This window comes from Trichechus manatus, unplaced genomic scaffold (assembly GCF_000243295.1).
Source record: "Trichechus manatus latirostris isolate Lorelei unplaced genomic scaffold, TriManLat1.0 scaffold00233, whole genome shotgun sequence".
Taxonomy (NCBI): Eukaryota; Metazoa; Chordata; class Mammalia; order Sirenia; family Trichechidae; genus Trichechus; species Trichechus manatus.
In genome coordinates, this window is record NW_004444169.1 from 2103078 (window position 1) to 2125738 (window position 22661).

Below are 22661 nucleotides of genomic sequence, written 5' to 3' on the forward strand. Positions count from 1 at the left end.
AATTAGAGTGCTGATCACCCAGGTAGGAGTTTCAGAGGGCACAGTGGGAAGTGTTGCAGGGGCAGAGGAAGGATAGATGTACAGGGACATACGTAGGTGAGAGTGTGAGAGAGGTTGGATTGATGGAGAGATCTGCCTTTGAGTGTTGATGTTAGAGTTGGTGATTTTAGGCCTAGGTTGGTGAATGGAGATGTTGAAGCTCAGAGAGATTTAAAAAATTCTTCATGCTCATATACCCAGGTAGTTATTAGGCCAGAATAAGAACCTAGGTGGCGTAGTGGTTAAGAGCTACGGCTGCTAACCAAAAGGTTGGCAGTTCAAATCCACCAGGCTCTCCTTGGAAACCATATGAGGCAGTTCTACTCTGTCCTGTGGGGTTGTCATGAGTTGGAATCAACTTAACGGCAACAGGTTTCGGGATGGCTGGCTACAAAATGATAGCTGTTTTCTCTCTGAAGCTGTTGAAAAACAGGTTAGCAGAGAGACTTCTAAGTGCTGCAGTGCTGCTGTGAATGATGACTGGACCCTCCCCTCTTCCCCTGTCTCCTTCCACCTTCTCTCCTTCTGAACCAGATGCTTTTTCCCTAAGTGATGTATTATCTTTCATTGTGTGTCTGTATCCAGGGCAGGCCTTCAGCTTCCAGGGATGTTAGGCAGATGGAAAGTGTTGAGTGCAATGAACAGACCTGTCATTGTACCATAAATACTGGAAAAAGAGGAGAAGACTTGGGGCCTGTTTTTTTAAGGGAAATTTGACCCATTCACATTCACTATGATAACTTATATGTTTAGTTTGATTTCTGCTATCTTATGTTTGTTGTTTATTTCATTTTCTCTTATTTATTTTTTGCTGAACTGATAAAGTTTAAAAAAAAACCTCCCCCAGTAATTATAGTTATGTTGGTAATTGTGTTTATATCGAACATATTTAAAACTATATTTCTTTATCATTTTACCAAAGTTAAATAACAGTTATTTTCCTCTTACTTTCCGAAGTGAGACCTTTAGCATGCTTTCATGGTTTTGCTTTTCCAACCCCATTGCTTGATTCCTGAATTTTGTTTAAATAATTTGGCATTTTAGTTTTAAGCTATTTCATTATGATATACATTCTGGATTTTGGGAATCTTTCTTAATATGTATTATACTTCTTAGCCACATTATCAGCATTTTTTTAGATTTAGTGATAAGTATTAGTAGAGTTCCTGCTCATCAATATTTTTTTTCCCTTAGCTTGAGATCTTTATCCTGATTTAATTTTCATTTTTGTTGGTATAATTCCTTGAGTAGTTTTACCAGAAAGGGAGCACAGGTGGTAATCTTTGCACATCTGAAAATGTCTTTCTTTTGCCTTCTATAAGAGTAATCTATTGGTCACATATAGAAATTTAGCTTGGAACACAGTCCCTTTTCACAGAACTTAGTATTGGTTACTCTTCTGTCTTAAGTGTTTAGATTTGAGAAGGCTATCTGGTTCCCTCTCCTTTGTTGGTAACTCCTTCTGTTTGTAAGTTTGTAAGTTTTTTCTCTTTATTCTTGGAGTTCAGAAGTTTTATCAGGGTACGCCCAGGGTATGTCTTTTTTTGTTGTTAATCTTTATGCTTCATGAGCCTTTCTAATCTGAAGCCTTAGCCTATCTTCAATTTAAGAAACTTTCATCTGTTATTTAAAAAATCATTGCTTCTTTATTTGTACCTTTCTCAGAGAACTCCTGTTATTTAGATATTAGCTCTCCTGGGTCCATTCTTCACTTTTTATTTTACGTTTTCACTCACCATTTCCATTTTTTTGGGCTTTTGTTTGGTTTTAAGTGAGTTCCTCTCTTGATCTTCTAGTTTATTAATTTGATTGTTAGTGATGTCTCTTCCATTTTTCACTACATCTATTGAATTTTTATTCAGTGTCAAGTTTGCGGAATAATTTTTTTTTTCCTCATGAGGTTCCTTTGAAGTATCTTCTTGAGTCTCCTTAAGAATTTGCAGTAGTATTTAAATTCTCTTTTTCCTACATTAACTCTGCTTCAGTGGGAGCTTGTTCTTAGATCTCCCCCTATAGGAATTCCTTTAGCCCTCTTGTAGGTGGTGAGAATTAAGGAAAGCAATTCTTCCCCAAGAGGCCAACTGTGAAGGGGATGACAGACAGGACTTCTCATTGAAGAGGGAGAGGCCTCTTAAGTTCTTGGGCTTTCTTAAGGCACGACTGGGGAAGTTGCGGCTCTCTCCTCCTTGTAGCCAAGGGAGGCAGTAGTTTAGCTGAGTAGGGCAAGACCTTTTGGAGGCAGTGACATGAGCAGGGTCAGCAGGAAGGGGTAGTTCTAGCCCCATGTGCTGAGGGCCTCTACTTCTACTTAGCCAGATGGGATTCCTCAGATCACTTTCCCATGCTGCCAGCTTCCCTACCTCAGTCTGGCACCAAAATTGTTGAGCTGCCCCAGCAGGAAGTTGGGGGAGAGAGAGGAGTCACAAGTGCACATTCAGGTAGCTCCCTTTACAGAATTCCCTTAAGAATTTGAGTTTACATTGAAATAATACTCCAAACATTGTATCCAGCACTTCCCCTGACACTCTCGTTGCCATCTGCAACTCCGTCTTATAATGGACCTAGGGAGACATGGGGTCTGAGGCTTCTTTAGATTTCCAGTATGGTCTGGCCTTGATTAAGTTGTCGGCAAATATTGGGTAGGTGGATGATGGCTTATTTTTCTCCTTTTTTTGTAGAAAGTAAAAAGCCAGGTAAAGGTTCCAAAGGCTGTACAAAGGTAAGTTGATCTCAGGTAAGGTGTGCCTATTGTTGGGGTAAGGTCAGGAATAGATTGCCTGCCCTGGGAGAGGCCCACAAAAACAAATAGCTGTTGGATGACTGGACAGAGCACTACATTGGAATCAGAGGATCTGACTTTCCCTCTGGTCTGGGTGGCTACAGCAGCATTTATTTATTTCCTACCATGAGCCATATGCTGCTTTGTGCTTAATTTACATAGGTAGGGATTATTATCATCCCCATATTTTAGGCTGGATTCCCTGGGTGGAGCAGACGGTTAAGCACTCGACTACTAGCTAAAAGTTGGCAGTTTGAACCCACCCAGACGTACCTGGGAAGACAGGCCTGGCGATTTGCTTCTGAAAGGTCATAGCCTTGGAAACCCAGTGGAGCACAGTTCTACTCTGCACACATTGGGTCACTGTGAGTCAGAATCCACTCGACGGCAGCTAACAACAACATATTTTAGATGAAGAAACTGAGCCTCAGAGGGAGACAATGTCTAGGTTCCAGGTGACATAGCTGGGACTTGATTCAGTCTGATTCCCAAGTCCCTATTTCTCATGGAAAGGAGGGAGGCCAAAACACTATCTTTGGCCCCAACTGCTAGATCTTGTGGTCCTGCTGGGAAACGTGTAGGCAAGTAAGAACTGGACTAGAACACTAGTTCTCAGACTTTAACTAGCCCTCCAGAATTACCTGGAGGGCTGGTTAAAACACAGAGTTTTGAGCTCCACCCCTGTGTTTCTGATTCAGGAGATCTGTTGTGGTATCTGAGAATTTGTATTTTTAACAAGTTTTCAGGTGTTGCTGCTGCTGTTGACCTAAGGACCACACTTTGAGAGTAACTTGTCTAGAAAGCTTTTCCCTCAGCCTTTACTTGGGACAACTTCCCAGCTGCCTCCCTCTCCTCCCCACCCCACTGTCCTGAAGTTCTTTAGTCAGTCCCTGCCTGGCTAGGGGAGGGAGGGTTTCTCTTCAATCATATGGACAAACCTCGGGGAACAGAGCCCTTCTTTTTGCCTATTCCTCTCCTTTCTTTTTTCCCTACAACCACACTTCCATGAGCAGCTTTAACCTCTGAGGGGGTGGGAATGGTTTCCGTGGATTCATTAGCACTACTCGATTTTTTTCTCTTGTGCGGTGACCAGCCTGCAAAGCAGAATGGGAAGAAAGCAGCCTGCAGAGTATCCTCTGTTCCCCAGCTTGTTCACTCTAATGATCATGCCAACCGGGAGGCTGAATTAAAGCAGAAGAGGGTAAGCCCTTTACCTTGGGGGAGAGAGAGGAACTGGCTTGAATACCAGCTCTGCAGAAGTGTTGACTGGAAGGGAAAAGGCCAGGGCTGTTAGGGTTGTTGAAGCTGGTTGTGGAAGGGGGAAGAGAGGAAAGTCACCTTGATACTTGATTTGGTGTCTGTTCACCTACTCCTCACCTCCAAGTCCATTGCTGTCTGGCTTATGCTCCCCCTGCTCCACTGAAACTGCTCTTGCCAGCACCATCAGTACATTCCCTGACCTCACACCCATGGATAGTTTTCCTCTCTCATCTTACCCAAATTCTCACAATTTGAGATCATACTTTCCTTGAAACATTCTTACTTTGACTCCTGTCATCTCACTCTCCTGGGTATGTTCCTTCCTCTTTGACCAATCTTTTTCAGTCTCTGTTGCTGCTCTTTCCTTTTCCTGGTCCTTAAATGATGGAGTATTCCATGTCCTTGTCCTCTTTCCCCCGCTGGTCTTAAGTGATTTCCTCCGCCTAAAATCTATTCTCTCACAGCCTCACACACATCTTTTTATTTTTCTCTGCCACTGTTTCTCTTTTTCCGTCTCTCTGTTTTTGTTTGTTTCTCTCAAACCCTCTGTTTCTCTCAATCTTACTGTCATATCTTCTCTCTCCCTGTATCCCTGTTTCTCCCACCCTGCTGTGTCATATTTTTTTCTTCTGCATCACCCTTTCTGTGTTACTCTTGGTCCTAAAGTATGTTTCACCTGTTAGGTGGAGGAGATGAGAGAGAAGCAGCAGGCTGCCCGGGAGCAAGAGAGACACAGGCGCAGGACCATCGAGAGCTACTGTCAGGATGTCCTAAGACGCCAGGGGGAGTTTGAGCACAAGGTATGAGAGAAGCCTTTGTCCCTGGGTGGGCCTGGCCTGGATTTGCTCAGAGCAACTCTTGCCATTGTTCAGTGAAAAGAGAAGAGACAATGTGAGATTGTTGGAGGGGATGTGTGGGATCAGTGCAGAGAGGATTGAAGGCAGTGTTGTGACAGAGGGAGGAAGGACAAGAGGAAGATAAAGGGTGGAGGGGTATGGGGATATATGGAGTGAGTATAAGGGAAGAATTGAGAGACTGGGAAAGGAGCATATGTGAGGGGGATGTCATCTTCCATCTAGGGTTTCTTGTTATCTCTTTGTCATTTATTCTTATCTCACGTACAGAATACTCACTTTCCAAATCATACTCCCTTTTCTGACATAGTATACATTTTACCTCCCCATATTGTGTCCTCTGTAGGTTGTTTTTCTCACACTTCCCTCTCACAGTCCTCCTTTATTAAATTAATAATTTCTTTTATAAGGATCAGCCTGTGAGGCGTAGGTTAAAAATGTCCCAAATGTCCAGCTTTTCCAAGCTGCTGTACCACTTCATCATCTCTAACATCAACTACTCCCTCTCCCCTCAGTCCTCTCCCGTCAGTACTCTCCCTCCAGTCTTTGGGTTCCCTAGCTCCCTGCAATGTCTCACAGAACTCATGAGCTGTATTAAGGAAATGGCTCATGCAGTTGTGGAGGCTGGCAAGTCTCAAATTTGTGGGTCAGGCCTAGACTTCTCCCTACCCATGTGGCTGCAGGGGCTGACGAACCCAAACCAGCAGTTCAGACCACAGGCTGCTGGCTCTCAAGGCTGCAGAAGCTGGCAAATCCTGTCACATGGTAGGCTGCCGGCCCAAGGAACTGTGGAGGCTGGCAAATCCCAGAATCAGCAGGTCAGACAGCAGGCCTTTGGCTCGTGTTCCAAGAACAGGAGGTCAGTTGATCATGAACCGGACACAGAATCCAGATGCAGAGAGAGAGAGCCTTGCCAGGACACACACATGTATCTTCGATGCAGGCCGCATCCCAGGGAAAGGTGTAACTTTAGTAAGGGTGGGACTTGAGTCACGCCTTCCTGCAAGGCTTCAACCCAAGACACACCCTACACCAATCCTGCCTCATTAGCATGTAGAGGTCAGGATCCATAACACAGAAAGTGGAGGACAACTATACAGTATTGGGAATCATGGCCTAAACAAGTTGGCACACAACCCCAACCATCACAGGTACCATATAGCGTATTTGCTTAGTCCCGCTCAATCATTGTGTGTGAGTCACAAATACCATGGCTAGAAGAGCCATATTACGTAATTCATTGCACCGCACTTATACATCCATGCGTACGCACAGGCTTCTGGTTGTTCTCTGCTTGAGCACACACATACACTTAGGCACACCCATGCACCATGTGTGGGTCTCTCCATTCTTCCAGTTCCGAGCTTTGTTGATTAGTCAAAGCTACTTTTGGGTTGGCTGAGACTCAGCATGGCTCCCCCTACTTCCCATGGTTTCCAAAGCCATGGCTCTCTCTCTTTTGTCCCCTGGACCGCTTTCTTTTTTTCCTTTAGGAGGAAGTTTTGCAGGAATTAAATATGTTTCCTCAACTGGATGATGAAGCCACAAGGAAGGCTTATTATAAGGAGTTCCGTAAGGTATGGAGACCCATTTCTTAAGCTCCTTTAGGGAGGCCATCAGTCCAATTCCATCTTCTCTCCATTTCTGTTTTTCCTGACTGAGATGGGGACCTTTTCTTTCATGGGCCTGCATGACTTCTACTCAATCCTCTCTGTGCTTTCATCCCCCCTGTTCTCTGCACTGCAGGTGGTTGACTACTCTGATGTGATTCTGGAAGTCCTGGATGCCAGAGACCCATTGGGCTGCCGCTGCTTCCAAATGGAGGAGGCTGTCCTGCGGGCAGAAGGCAACAAGAAGCTGGTCTTGGTCTTGAACAAAATTGGTGGGTATTGGGCAGGATTGGGTAAGGCAGGAAAGGGTCCAAACTTTCTTGAAAGACTAGCTTGGGACCAGACACTAAGACCCAGTAACTCAGTGGTATTCATAACAGTCATGCAAGGTAGGAATTCTTGTTATAGTTTTCAAAGCCAGGAATCTAAGAGGTAAAGTCACTTCTCTAAAGGCACACACACACGGTAACAGAAGTTTGGAGTGGAGTCCAAGCCTGTCTGCCTTCAGGTCCCCTGTTCCTGCCATTTTGAGCCTTATCTGTGACTGGACAACTCTGGAAGCTCTTCTCCCCCAAGCTGGAGCCCAAAGACTGTGGTTTGGGAGCAGGGTGGAGGTGGGGGCAGCAAGGGGTATGACTAACCCTGCAAGCCTGTAAGACAGAGGGGCAGGAGATCACATGGGCTCAAGAGTTCCTCAGGTCTGGGTTTCTTCCCAGCTGTGCTGTTTTCTCTAACATTTTGGGCAAATCACATCACCTTTGAGAGCTTCAGTTTCTCTAGCTATAAAATGGGTTGTGATTGTCCCAACCTTACAGGGTTGTTTCGATAATTAATGATAAAAGTGCTTGGTACATGGTTAGTATTTCATAAATGATAACTATCCTTGTCAGAGTTATTCTTGACATTTGGCCCAGCTAGAATGATCCACAGGGGGGATGGGAAAGACAGTCTTTGGGAGGCCTCTGGTACCCTAAGCACACTGGCTTGGAAGGAGGGCATCTGACACCAAACAGCTGGTGTACCCGTTCTTCCAAAGGGAACAGAGGCCCACTTGGGAGGGCCAGCTGATCCCATGGATCAAACTGTCCTTTCTAACTCCATCCTGGAGACTGGAGAAGGACTGAAAGGGCCAGCAGAAATATCTGTGGTATTGGTAGGAGGTGTGCCTAACCTTGGTTGGGGGTGGAAGCATCTTTGGAATGAGCCGTTGAGGTGATGTCCTTACCAGCCCCATCTGTTCCTATTTTCCCCAGACCTGGTCCCCAAGGAGGTTGTGGAGAAGTGGCTGGATTACCTTCGGAATGAGCTGCCAACTGTGGCTTTCAAGGCCAGTACCCAGCATCAGATAAAAAACCTGGTAAGCCTGGGTACAGGGGCATCCAGCCTCTTTCAGGGTAGCCTGGGGCCAGGGTTGGGGGCTATGTGACTTAGACCAGGGTTTCCAGCCCTTTGGTAATTTAACTTTGAGCTTTTTGCTCTACTAGGTGACTTTTTAATATTAGTTTCATTTCATTTCTTCCTGTATTATCCCTTTTTAGGAAGCATATTGTTTTCAGATATAAGGGTAGTGCATACTGTCTAGAAAATTTGGAAGATATTAAAGAGCAGCAGAGAGGAAAAGTCACTGTTGACTTAACAAACCAGACTCCTAGAGGTTAACTTGTTAACTTTTTTACATATGTACCTCCATTCTTTTTTCTCTTAAAAACAAATCGCACTACTTCCTAATTGTATCATTAATACACAAATACATTTTCATTGTACAGTGTTAAAGTATTACAGAAGCTGGTTGCTTCTGGGGAAAGAAACCGGGTGCACCGTGTGTAAAACTTACTTTATTAAAAATTTTTTTGGTAAAACTTATTTATTAAAAAATAAGGTAGAGAAAATTAAAATCAATTATAGACAAAGCTTAAATACCTTTCACCAGTACCCCTAATTCCAGTCCTCTTTATCTATACCCAGTGGTAAGCACCATTGTTATTTTGGTGAATATCTTTCTAGACTTTTTTTCTGTGCTTTTTATATATTCCATAGAAAATAACGTTTGAGGGTGTTATAAATATCATTCTATCACCTGCTTTTTTTTCCTTGGAGATCTACCTTTTTGATTCTGCATAAAATTAGTTTCTAGTATTTCATTGTTATAATCAGAGCCTCGACAACAACACTTGCACTTGTCTCTTTGGCACATGGGCAATTGTTTTACGTAGGTTAGTTACTGAGAGATGGAATAGATGGTTTTATACATTTTATATTTTGTTAGATACTGACAGATTGTCCTCTATAATGCCTGTACCAATTTATCCTTCCAGCAGTGAGGTGGATGAATGTGTGAGATGGCCTGTTTCCCTACACTCTTGCTAATACTTGGTATCATTGAACTTTTCAAATCTTTGCTAATCTGGGTGAAACATACGTCATTTATAATTTTTTGGCCTCTTTGCTGCAAAAAATGTTGTGAGCATCCTATTCTAACAGCTGTATTTCATTTGCATTCCATTTTAAGGATATACCTTTTTAACATGTTTCTTATTGATAAATATTTAGGTTAATTCCAATTTTGCGATATTAGAGACAATGCTGTGGTTAGTAAGTAAGGGAAGAGGAAGAGGAGAAAGGGCATTCTGGGTAAGGAGGTGGCATCAGGAGTAAAGACATACAGGCTAAAATGGCATTGTCCTGTGTGAGGAATCAAGGGAAGGTAGGCTGTGGGCCAGGCACCATCTCATCCCTCCACAGGCAGGGTGGGTGGGCATCCCTTATACAGATGAGGGCATTGAGGCCCAGAGAAGGGAAGCAGGATTTGTCGGGCATAGTCCTGTGAGAGGCAGAGCTAGAACTCAAACCTGGCCTGTCTAGAGGCCAGGGTCCCACATTGCCCCTGCTGAGGGAGGCAAGAGACAGATCAAAGCAGAGGCACAGACGCAGCAGACTGAAGATGTGAACAGTCACAAAACAGGCCTTGTAGGTCTCCAACGGAAGCAGGGAAGTGGTAGGCTATTCAAGGCCTGTTCTGAGAAGCTCTCCATTTTAGGCTGAGGATCTTGATGACCACAGGGAATGTCTGAAAATTCCTGAGTACAGGAGGGACTTGGAAATCTGGGCTCAGGCCACATCTCCCACCTGATACCTCTTCTGTAATACCCGTCATTTTCCAGAACCGTTGCAGTGTGCCAGTGAAGCAGGCCTCTGAGTCACTGCTGAAAAGCAAGGCCTGTTTTGGAGCTGAAAACCTCATGAAGGTTTTGGGGAACTATTGTCGCCTTGGTGAAGTGCACACCCACATCTGCGTGGGGGTTGTGGGTAAGGCCTGGGGGTGCTCATGGGACCCAGGCTCCGTCCTCACGCAGGAACTTAATTGGGGAAAAGGATCCTAGAAACTTTGTATTTCTTGTTGGGGAAGAGGGGAGTGGTTCAGGAAGGATTTTGTGATTTGTAATTTGGGTTGGTAGGAGTGGGAAGGAATATTAAGAATTACCATCATGTATTGATGGTTAGTATCATGGACCAAATGCATGGCACCAGGCTTGGAGTTGGCATCATTTTATCCTACCAGAGCTGTGGGAGGGAGGGGTGAGCATCTTCCTTTTACAGATGAGAACACTGAGGCCCAGAGAAGGAGAAAGGGACTTTGGGACCCAGCCCTGTGCGAGACAAGGCAGAGCTGAGACTCAAACCTGGGCCTGTCTGGAAACCAGGGCGGGGATGGGAGGAGGGAAATTGAGAGAGGCAGAGACAGATCACAGGGAGAGAAGTGAAGCCAAGAGAGAAAGACGAGGGAGAGCTAGACGCCGAGAGAAAAGGTATAGATACACAAGCCTGGGTAGACACAGAGGAAGACAAAAAGAATTGGGAAACCAAATGGTAGGATTGTTGGGGAGTGGAAAAGGGGAAACAAATTTAAATGACAGAGGCATGTAGAGAGAGGGAGATATGATCAGAAAGAAACACTGAAAAGGAAAGAGACACAGACATGCACAGAGACATGTAGGGAGAGACACAGGAAGGACTTAGAGACACCCCATGTATGTAGAAAGGCAGGCATGCATACCCCAAGAACCGGAGAGAGACATACCCACAGAGATAGACAGATTCAGAGAGGGATACACACAGTAACAGACAGGAACAAAGACAGGCACAGAGGAACACGTACATACTGATTCATAAATGCTGACATACAGATACACACATACAGAGACATGTATAGACCCAGAAGAGGCACATCTGGAGACAGACATAGACAGATCAGAGGCACAATGTGTGCAAACCAAGCCCTTCCCCCACACACCTACCCAAACTCTGCTCCCCCAAAGCAAATATAGTTACAGAAGATGGGGTACAGCAGGACGTGTGCCCAGATACACTATGACCTTCAGACACAATCACATACCCAGAGTCACAGAGGCAAATACACAGGCATGTAACTATAAAGAAGTAGAGACAGATGTATAGAGAGGGTTATGGAGAGAGAGAGAAAAAGACACAGTGAAACATATGTAGAGGGACATACATATAGAGACAAGCCCACAGAGAGAAGGAAAATGTATGGAAAGAGACTAAGAGGAGTCAACATGAAGAGGCAGAATTGATGGGGTAGGGGACTCACAAAGAGAAAGGACAATGGTCAGAATGAGAGACAATGAGACAAACCCGCAGAGAAAGAGATGATTAGGTACAGATATATACAGAGAGACACACACAGTCAGATATGGTAGAGAAGAATGCCGAGTGGAAGAGAAAGAAAAGGAAAAAAGCAGCGATGTTTAGAATGTAAGTGACCAAGAGACAGAGTGATGTACAGATACTTCCATACATAGGGTGTACACAGAGACACATGAGAGAGCGGTACACACGTAAATTCTAGTATAATGAGAATGAGAGGCCCAGTAATGGAGAAACACACACACATATACAGGCCCAGGGGTCCTCACAGATACTCAGAAAAACACCACAGGCAGACACCTACACAGAAAGACCAACATCTGGAGGTGTGTGCACCCACCCCACCCTGCCCCCAGGCAAATTGCACACCAGTACAGAAGGTTCTCTGTTCCACAGACACTTCTGATGTCTGCTGTCTGTTGGACCCCATCACAGAGGCTTTGCTGTTGAGCACCTTTCCCTGGCTGGTCATGGATAGGGGGTGGGTGTCACATCTAGAGAGGGACATGTTTACCCAACATGCTCACAAATTGAGGGAGATGTGTGGAGAGGCCATCTAGGGACTTGGTCAGGACTGGGGTGGGAAGGCAGGAGGTCAGACCCTGTTACTGGCTCCCCAGTGGCCTGGTCACTGCCCCTGCCTGGGCCTCCTGTCTGAATGGTCCTGAGGGCCTTTCCTGTCCTAAACTACCTGCTGCTACTTTGTAGGCCTTCCCAATGTTGGGAAGAGCAGCCTGATCAATAGCCTAAAGCGCAGCCGTGCGTGCAGTGTGGGAGCTGTTCCTGGAGTCACCAAGTAAGCACCTGCCTGCTTTCCCCCTCCACAATTCCTTGACCTTACCATTCCCCCTAACTGCCATGCCTTCAGCCCCTATCCCTTTCCTCAGCTTGGACTTAGCTCTCATCTTCCCCCAGGCATGGGGACTTGGTAACAGCCCTCACTTACCTGGCACACCCTAGGTGTGGGCCATACACCCAGCTGGGTTCTTCCCCCATTAACTCCTTAAAGCTTGCTAACAGCTCTGCACGATTGGGCGACTAATAAGTAGCTCTATTTCTTAGATGAAGCCACTGAGGCTTGGAGAGTCAGAAGATTGTCCAGGGTCCTGCAGCTCAGTCCTCAGTGTTGCTAGATTAGAATCAGTCTGAGGTCTCTAAGGCTTCAGAGTCCCGAGTCCTATCTCTCCCCCTCCATCTGTAAGACACCCTCACCTCACTCTCTATCCATACTCCCTACTTCCCCCACTCCTAGGCCCAACCTGAGACTGGGGGCCTACAGGATGCCAGACATATCTGGTCTCATGAATGTCCTGCTTCCTCTTGTCTCCTCTCTCTCATCCCAGGTTCATGCAGGAGGTCTACCTGGATAAGTTCATCAGGCTGCTGGATGCTCCAGGCATTGTCCCAGGACGCAGCTCAGAGGTGGGCACCATCCTGCGCAACTGCATCCACATACAGAAGCTAGCAGACCCTGTGACCCCAGTGGAGACCATCCTGCAACGCTGCAACCTGGAGGAGGTATGCGGGACCCCTTGCCAGTGCACTACCTGACTCCAAGGGCCCTTTGTTCTTCCTCATGACTTCTCTTTTTCCTCCCTTAACCAGATTTCCAGCTATTATGGCATCTCTGGGTTCCAGACCACCGAGCAGTTTTTGACTGCAGTGGCCCACCGTTTGGGGAAGAAGAAGAAGGGAGGCATATACAGTCAGGAGCAGGCAGCCAAAGCTGTCCTGGCTGATTGGGTGAGGTGAGGAGGGGGCTGAGGGTAAGGGTAAGGCCTGCTGGAAGCCAGGCACCCAGAAAGGGGCTTATCTGTGTTCATTGTAGTCAGTGGAACAGCCTGACTTCCTAGGTCCCAGGGCAGGGGGAGCCAAAGCCCCAGGTTATGCCCTGATTGGGTATTTATGCCCAGTGATTATCTAGCAACTCAGCCCTTTGTGTTTCAGAGGTCACTGTTTGGGTTTCCTCATTGTCCCTCACCCTTTCTGGCTTGGGAACTCATTTCTCTGAGTGTCATTTGTTCTCTTAATGACATCACCGTTGATTTTCTTCCCCTACCTCCCAATGCAGCGGGAAGATCAGCTTCTACACTTTACCACCACCCACCCACACTTTGCCTACCCATCTCAGTGCTGAAATTGTTAAGGAGATGACAGAGGTCTTTGACATTGAGCACACCAAACAGGCCAATGAAGACACCATGGAATGTAAGTGGGGATGAGTGGACTGACCTACCCAGCACTTTGTCTTGCTCTAGTGGAGCCTCACAGGCCTGACAACAAATCTCACATTTGACCTCCTCCCTTGCCTAACCAGCTCTAAACTTCTTTTGCAAGATGGAGAATTCTAATCTGGATCATGGGGAATGGTTGTGAGCTTTGGTAGATAATGAAAGAAATCAGCAAAGTACCTGGTACACAGTGAGGTGCTCAGGAAATAGGCTCCATTCCCCTGTCTCTTGGAACCTGGAATGGACTGAGACACTTCCCTCAAAAAACCTTCCTCTAATGTTGCCTTAGGCTTTTCCACGGCTATTTTATATCCGTTCTTGGATTTTCATTCTCATCCCCATTGGCCGATAAGGAACCTGAGTCACAGAAAGATGTTATTTGCCTGAAGGCACATAGTGGCAGGCAGAGGTGCATTCGAACCTGTTCTCCTGCCCTGTTGTCTAAGATTCTTCCAGCTCAGAGTAGCTAAGTGGTTGAAAGTATAGACTGCCTGCCTTCAAATCCAGTCTTCGTTTCTTATTAGCTGTGTGATCCTGAGCAAGTTACTTAACTTCTCCATATCTCAGTGATGTCATCTGTAAAACAAGGATAGCACCTACCTGATAAGGTTGTTGTAAGGATTCATTTAAAATGTAAAACACACCTGACATATAATAAATGCTCAGTAAATGTGAGCTGTTATTCAGATGATCATTTGCTGGGGTACAGAGATGTGACTTCCAGAAACTCCTATAGGAAGTATGTTCTTTTCAGAAACTTTTGCCAGTTGCTATCCTCTGTAGCCCTGGCTTGTGGCTCTTGGTTCCTTCTTTAACCTGTAGAAGGAAAGTGCTCAGTGCTCTCTAGGCCATCTGTGGACCTTCTTGGGGTAGTTGAAAAAGCCCTGGCTGGCCTGGCTTCTAGTTTTTCTGTTTCTCTTGAGGGCCAGTAGTTTTTCTTCTCGGGCTTATTGAGGACAAGAGGACCTGCCTGCTTCATAATTTATTCTAAATGTGGCTTTGGGCAAGTCAGCCCCCTTTCTGAATTTTAGTTTCCTCTTCCATCAGATGGGTCTTCGGGAGGGATTAGAGCTCATGTTCTTCTGATGATGCTTGATCCTGGCTGGATGTGAGGGCAAGAGTGGCTCTGTCATGGAGAATGCACTTTGGCAAAAGATTGAGGTCTGAGAAGTTGGCGAGAGGTTAGTGGTCAGGGTTTCTTGGAGGAGCTGGCCCTAACGCTGGTTCTTGAAGGGCGAGTAGTGATTAGAAGGGCCAGGGAAGGGGATAGTGGGCAGAGTTGTAGAAGCAGGCATGAAGGTCGTGTGGGCGTAGGGCAAGAACACATCTGTGGGTTGTTGTGGAGGACAGCTCCTGGCAAGGGGCCAGAGGGAAAAGGAGTGAGTTCCAGTCCTGAGGAGGGAATCCCACTGGCTACCATTGAGAGAGCACCATGTCAGTCCAGTATTTCACAAGCATCCTTTGCTGTGACTCTCACAGCAACCCTGTGTGATAGGGCTTGTGGCACTCACCTTTTCCAGATAAAGAAGCTGAGGCTCAGAGGGCGGCTCCCAGCAGGCAAGTGGAATGTGTACCCTGGTTTGCCCTAAGCAAAACCCATACTTTTAATCCTTTGTGTCATGTGGTCTCTGTGGGAACAAAAAAGCCCTCCCTCCCTAGTCTTCTGGGCAATGTCCACATGTCCATTCCACTGAAGCCTGACCAGGGGGCTGGCAGCAAGTAGGAACCAGGGCCCTGACAGTGGTATTGGTTGTGTTAAAAGGCTTGACCACTGGAGAATCTGATGAGCTGTTGGGTGACATGGACCCGCTTGAAATGGAGATGAAGTGGCTCCATTCTCCGATGATGAAAATAGCAGATGCCATTGAAAATAAAACCACCGTGTATAAGGTACCTGTCTCCTTTCTTCATGGCAACCCTCTCCTCTACCCAGGGCTGTAGGAAGTGGTAATTCCCTTCTGCCTGGCTCCCACAAGGTCTGCCTATGATGGTGGTGAGATGTGGGTTTTTCACTCACTCCCTGTGGACTCTTGGGACATTCTCTGTCAAGCAATGACAGGTCCCAGCCCTGATTCCAGCTCAGAGAACAGGTATTATTACCATCTAGCCACCCAGTTGTCCAAGTTACAAACCTGGCCATCCCTGACTCTTCCTTCACCCTAACTAGTGTCCAGAATCCTTTATATAGTTTATCACCAAGTTCCATGGCTTCTCCCTCTTAAATCTCTTGAGAAGCTGTCAGCTTCTTGCCATCCCTCCCATTCCCATAACCCTAGTCTAAACTGCCAGTCCTCTGTCACCTGGACATATGCCCCATGGTTTCTAATGGCTTAATCTGATCATGTCATCTGCCCTGCTTAAGCTCCTTTCATAGCTCCCCAGCACCTACAAGAGCAAATTGATACACCTGGCAGTCTACTTCCAAAGAATCAGCCACCGAAAACCCTGTGGAGCACAGTTCTACTTTGATACACATGGGATCGCCATGAGTCAGAATTGACTCAATGGCAACTGATTTTTAAAAAAATTTATACTTGGTTCGATCCGCCACCAATTGTGGGAGTGGTGCAGGATGGGGCAGCATTTTGTTGCGTTGTGCATGGGGTCGCCATGAGTTGGGTGCTGACTTGACAGCAGCTAACAGCCACCACCATCACCTATACTTGTGGGTCAGGGAAGCCTTCCTGGATGACTTGTTGCTTAAGCCACATCTTGGACGCTGAGTCTCTGGGCAATGGGGGCAGAAGTGTGTGGGCAGGGGCCTCAGCCATTGCTTATGCCAAGACCCAAAAGGGTGTGAGCATGGTGAGGAAAGAAAAGTCAGACCACAGAAGGCATTGAGTTTGACCTTAAACCATAGGTAATAGGAAAACAGGAGTCCCTGGGTGGCACAAACGGTTAAATGCTCGACTACTAGCTGAAAGGTTGGTGGTTTGAACCCACCCAGAGGTTCCTCATCTGCCTCTGAAAGGTCACAGTCTTGAAAACCCTATGGAGCAGTTCTACTCTGCATGAGTCTGCACTCTGGTGGCCATGACTTGGAATCAACGCAACAGCAACTAAAACAACAATAGGAAAACACTGAAAGTTGGTTATTTTTTTTTGAGAGTCAGAGGGCTTTTATTTTTCTTCCATTTTATCTATTTATTTGTTTTAATTTTATTGTGCCAAAATATATACAACAAAAAGTTTGCCATTTTAACCATTTTTCATTGTAGAATTCAGTGACATTAACTATACTTACCATGTTGTACTACCATTACCACTGTCCATTTCCAAAAGTTTTACATCACCCCAAACAGAAACTCGGCACCCTTTCAGCAACAATTCTCATTTCTTTTCCCCCCAGCCTCTGGTAACCACCAACAAATCCCTGTCTCTGTGCATTTGGTTATTCTAAATATTTCATGTAAATGGGCTCATATGATATTTGTCCTTTTATACCTGACTTATTTCATTCAGCATAATGTTTTCAAGGTTCATCCATGTTGTAGCATGTATCGTAACTTCATTTCTCTTTATGAACTTTATTTAAATTTTTTTTAAATTATTTTTTAAGTAATACATGTACATGGTATACAATTTAAAAGGTACTAAAAGTTATATGGGGCCCCGGTGGTGTAGTGGTTAAGAACTAGGCTGCTAACCAAAAGGTCGACAGTTCGAATCCACCAGCCGCTCTTTGGAAACCCTGTGGGTTTCTCTGTCCTGTAGGGCGCTATCAGTTGGAATCGACTCAGTGGCAGTGGGTTTGATTTTTTTTTTTAAGGGTGTATGAATTCCTGGATGGTGCAAACAATTAATGCACTCGGCTGCTAACTGAAAGGTTAGAGGTTCGAGTCCATTCAGAGGCACTTTGGAAGAAAGACCAGGCGATCTGCTTCCAAAAAATCAACCATTGAAAACCTTATGAAGCACAGTTCTACTCTGACAAACACGGGGTCACCATGGGCAAAGAGCATACCGTGAAAAATAAGTCTCTACTATTTCTGTATCCCAGTCACCCTGTTCCCTCTTTGGAGACAGTCACTGTTAGCATATTTTTAGTGTCCTTTCAGAGTTATTCTGTATTTATACACACACACTATTTTAGTCTTCTGGTGCTGCTGTAACAGAAATTCCACAAGTGGGTGGCTTTAACAAACAGATTTATTTTCTCACAGTTGAGGAGGCTAGAAGTCCAAAGTCAGGGTGCCGGCTCTAGGGGAAGGCCCTTATCTCTTCAGCTCATTTTCTCCTTCCTTAGAAATCTCCATGTGGCTTGGCATTTATCTTCCCTCATCTCTGCTTCCTTAACCTGCTCCTTTTATATCTTGTAAGAGATTGTCTGAAGACACAACCCACACTAATCCTATCTCATTAACATAACAAAGACAACCCATTTCCAAATGGGATTGTAACCATTGGCATAGAGGTTAGGGTTTATAACACATATTTTTGGGGGACACAATTCAGTCCATAACACACATACACATACATACAGATACAAATATTTATTTTAATTCAAAGAGTAGCACTTTGTTTATTTCACATAATCTATTTTGGAGATTGTTCCATAGGATTACTTAAAGAGGTGGTCCTTTATTTTTTCATAGCTACTGTTTTAAGCATCTAGTGCTGCTCTAACAGAAATACCACAAGTGGATGGTTTTAACAAATAGAAGTTTATTCTCTCACAGTCCAGTAGGCTACAAGTCCAAATTCAGGGCGTCAGCTCCAGGAAAAAGCTTTCTCTCTGTCATCTCTGGAGGAAGGTCCTTGTGATGTATCAGTCTTCCTTTGGTCTGGGAGCATCTCTGCCCAGGAACCTCAGGTCCAAAGGACGCGCTCCGCTCCCAGCACTGCTTTCTTGGTGGTACGAGGTTCCTATGTGTCTCTGCTCGCTTCTCTCTTTTATATCTCAACAGACATTTCATTAAGACACTAATCTTGTCAACCTCATCAGTATAATCTCATCACAGTGATAGAATTTACAGCACATAAGGAGATCACATATAATCTCACCATAGTGATAGAGTTTACAACACATAAGGAAATCACATCAGATTACACAATCATAAAACACTGGGAATCATGACCCAGCCAAGCTGACAGATAGTTTTGGGGAACACAACTCAATCCATGACAGCTACCTAATATCTGGAAGGGTTTCTTATGCAGGGAAGTGACATAGTCACTTTGTGTATTAGAAAGATAACTGGTGGCTGGGGTAAAAATTAGGTTAGAAAGAAAGGGGCCAGGGTGGAGGCAGGAGTCCAGGAAGGCAATTGCAGCCTGTAATACCTGAGGGGAGGATGAGGCCTGAACTAGAGCAGTGACGGAAATCACATTATTCCCATCTTTATACAGTTTTGGAGGTCCCCCTGTTGCTTACAGGAAAAATCAGTCTGAAGTTGGGTATTCAAGGCTGTCCTACACCCACCCCCCAAATACTATTTCTCACTGAGCCCACAAGTCCACAGAACATACCATTTTTTCCTCAAGAACCCGAAGTTCCCCATTCTGTACTACATGTTCCAGCCTCAGGTTCAGGGCTCTCAGCAAGGCCACCCCATTGCACAACTCCAGGGGATACCATTTAAGTATACTATATTGTGAATGGTGCCATGCCTTAACACCAGAGTTGTACAGTGTGGTAGCCTTTTTGAGACCCACCTCATCTTGCCTTTTTCCCCACTATAGTGTAGTGAGTGGGTGGTCGTACGTATGGGCTCTGGAGCCAAACCCCTTGGGTTCCAATTTACTCCACTGCTTACTAGCTGTGTGACTTTAGGCAAGCTGCTCACCCTCTCTGTGCCTTGTTTGTAAAATGGGAATAATAATAGTCCTTGCTTCAGAAGGTCATAGCATTGTTGCAAGGATTAAATGAATTAGTACATATATATAGCACTTAGAATTAACGGTACCTGGCACATAGTAAGCTTTCTGTCCATATTAGCTTTTACTACCCCACATATACCTTCTACTCCAGCCAGACAGAAACCCTTTTCGGTGCCCAGCTATGTTCTGTACATTTCCAGTGTTCAGTCAGGAATGCTCTCCCCATCAGAAGTATGCTAACCCACTCCCTTTCCTGCCAACCTCGGATCACAAATTCTTTGTCTTTCTAATGGGCAGTTACCACACTCTGACTCTTAGATAGTTGTATCCTCTTTAGCCTAGTTACTTCCTGAAGGTGGAACTGAATTTGACTCATTTTTCTGTCCCTGACATTGCCCCACACAGAGCTCGGCACAATAGGTATCAGAAAATATTTGTTAAATTGAATAAGAACTTCAAGGGTCACTTAAGCAAAGAATCATTGTAATACCCATTGCTATTGATCAAGAAACTCTGCTTTTTCATTTTATCCTTGTAAAAGCCATGCAAGCTACCCATTATCACCCTCAGATGAGCAAACTAAGACTGAGAGGTTAACTAAGCACCTGCTAGTCTGCTGTTGGAGCCAAAAATTGGAATTTAGTTCTGCATGGCTCCATACTCAAGCCTATCTCTACTTCCTCTGCAGAAGTCCTTGGAAGTACTCTGGGGGCCAAGACCTCACTGTTGTCTTCTCTTTCCCCAGACTGGCAATCTCACTGGGTATTGTACCAATCCAAACCTGCATCAGGTGGGGTGGGCTAAACGCAGTGTCGACCACTGCCCCAAGAATTACAGCATGGTGGACATCTGCCCGGTGGACCGCCGCCCAGTGCTGCAGAGGATTATGGAGACGGACCCTCTGCAGCAGGGCCAGGCTCTGGCATCTGCCCTGAAGAATAAGAAGAAGATGCAGAAACGTACAGGTGGGTATCAAGGTGGGGGCACCTGAATACCCCTGACTCAGGAAGGGGCCCACCTGGGCTGGTTAATTCATAGCACCTTAATGAGTAGCAGCTTCTTGACATTTGAAAGCTGAGCCCTGGGGCCTTTGAGTGAACATCTCTATAAGTTCAGCTAGAGGTTTTGTTAAAACACAAATTTTTGGGCCCCATCCCAGAGTTTCTGATGCAGTAGGCCTGCTGTGGGGCCTGAGAATTTGTATTTCTAATAGGTTCTTAGGGGATGCTGATACTGCTCCTCTGGGAACCACACTTTGAGAACCACTGTACTAGTTTATGTATCAGATAGCCACCCTTTATTTATCAGGTGCTTTCTGTGCTAGGAAGTTTACAGACTCTGTAATTTTTATTTAATCATTAGGTAATGTATTCAAAATCCAAAAGGTACAAAAGGGTATACAGTAAAATGTCTTTTCCCTATACCCTAGCCATCCAGGCCTCTCAGAGGCCAATGGTTAATTAGGTTTTTGTATCTCTTTTATGAGATATACAAGCAAATATTGTATATATTTTTTGTTCCCTTTTTCCACACAAATGCTAGTCTACTGAACACACAGTATTGCCCAGTATTTTTCCATTCAGAGTATCTTAGGGATATTTCCATATCAGTACACAAAAAAAACTTCCTCTTTCACTTTAATGGTGTTCCTTTGTTTGGTTGGCCCATTCAGGTGTTAATGCAGTACTCATCCTCATTCTAACTCATTGCAGAAGTCTTGTCCTCACTTGATAAGTGAGGAAACTGAGGCCCAAAGACATTAAGTGACACACACAAGGTGAGATAACGAGTAACATGTACAGCCAAAATGCAAACCTAGGGTTGATTGAACCCATGAGCCCTTTTCTTTGAACTAGACTGTGTTCCATAACCAAACATTCATTCTTGGCCTGGCTCCACACTGAGTCCTGGGAATCCAGAAATGAATTGCCCTTGAACTCTTAGTCTTGTTGGGGGATGGGAAAAGGACAAAAAATAAACATTGATAACAGTGTGAAGACACTGTCAGCAGGGGTGGAGTAACCAGTAAGCTAGGTATGCATGAGCTTAATTGTGTTTATTTACTAGTCTGTAGTGAACAGTTTTAGGTGGGTTTCACCACGTGGTGAAATTGTGCACTACAGATTAGTAAGTATGCATAAGCAAGCCCCTGCATACCTTGCTTATTGGGTATTCTGTCCCCGAGAGAGCAAGCACAGGGAGGGAACCTAACCCAGCCTAGGGATGGTGGTGGAATAGGCATGGTCAGAGAAGGCTTTCTGGATGTCTGAGAATTATCCTGAGGAATAGGGTGTGGCTGGAGGATAGAAGGTGGTGAGCATTCAGGCTCAAAACCCCTACTACCGTGCTACCCCTTTGCTGTGAGAGCTTTGTTTTGAGTGTAATGACACAGTGGTAAGTTCAACACAGTAAAAAAATAAAATGCTGTTTTGAGATTAAACCCGTTGCTGTCGAGTTGATCCCGACTCATAGTGACCCTATAGGACAGAGTAGAACTGCCCCATAGGGTTTCTAAGGAGTGGCTGGTTAATTTGAACTGCAGACCTTTTGGTTAGCAGCTGAGCTCTTAAACACTGCGCCACCAGGGAAGGGATAAAAATACTTGGAGCCAAGTGAGTCTGATATCCCAAGATGGAAGCCAGGTTGGGGATGATCATTTCACAGATAGACAAATGGTCCTACCTGTGAGGTTGAGCAGTGGCACCAGCAGCCTGCAAGTTGTTTTGTTTATTGTTCGGGGGAAGTGAGTGAGTTTGGGAGTTTGTTGCAGACTAAGGTAGATGTAGGCCAGCTCCAACAGGCCTCTGCCTTCTCTTGGCAAACCAGCTACCAAGTGACTCTGTATTTCTCCATCTGCAGATAAAATCGCCAGCAAGCTGTCTGACTCCATGATGTCTGTCCTTGACCTCTCTGGCAACGCTGATGACAGTGCTGGTGACTGATCTCATCCCCACTCCCAGCACCAGTTACAGTGGGATGGAGCAGTATGGATGAAATGAAATAGTTTGCCTCTCCCTGAAGCACTTGCATATTAAAAGAATCCCTACCTCATCATGCCTCCCACTGTCCCCTCCATTATCTTCAGTAAAATAGAGTCCCAAAAGGCTGGAGTTGGCAAACCCAATATATTTAACTAATACTCTCTATTTTACAAGAGAAAAGAAATGTCAGCAGTTCCCAGATACTAACAATTTATCCCCATCCTCATTCCCCGGGGTCCCACTCCCCAGGTTGGGCTTGTCTGAGAGCCGATCCCTTACAGAACCCCGTTGTCCTCTTGGAAAGCTGAACATGCATCTGGAGGCTAGGCAGCTGGTAGACCTGGGGGTCCCTGGGAGGGTAATGATTTCTTTACTAGTCCACGAGAGATCTCAGCAGCAAGACATTTTTGCAGTGAACTGCA

At 45.3% G+C, this 22661-nt stretch overlaps 1 protein-coding gene across 3 annotated transcripts in view; it reads left to right on the forward strand.

The window, feature by feature from the left end:
* Positions 1-22309, forward strand: part of GNL3L (G protein nucleolar 3 like) — a 27922-nt gene extending 5613 nt beyond the window's left edge. Inside the window, exons 3-17 of one of the 3 annotated variants that reach the window (XM_023743048.1) lie at positions 2718-2758; positions 3912-4019; positions 4762-4878; positions 6426-6509; positions 6679-6814; positions 7796-7899; positions 9704-9848; positions 11916-12003; positions 12551-12725; positions 12813-12955; positions 13279-13415; positions 15201-15328; positions 20004-20223; positions 20931-21035; positions 22118-22309. In XM_023743048.1, coding sequence (XP_023598816.1) covers positions 2718-2758; positions 3912-4019; positions 4762-4878; positions 6426-6509; positions 6679-6814; positions 7796-7899; positions 9704-9848; positions 11916-12003; positions 12551-12725; positions 12813-12955; positions 13279-13415; positions 15201-15328; positions 20004-20223; positions 20931-20989 — 1685 coding nt within the window. In that variant the 3' untranslated portion in view covers positions 20990-21035; positions 22118-22309. Of the gene's footprint in view, positions 1-2717; positions 2759-3557; positions 3605-3911; positions 4020-4761; positions 4879-6425; positions 6510-6678; positions 6815-7795; positions 7900-9703; positions 9849-11915; positions 12004-12550; positions 12726-12812; positions 12956-13278; positions 13416-15200; positions 15329-20003; positions 20224-20930; positions 21036-22117 lie in introns of all 3 variants that reach the window. The other 2 variants (XM_023743049.1, XM_004389128.2) reach the window with 2 other exon arrangements.
* Positions 22310-22661: the final 352 nt, after the last annotated feature.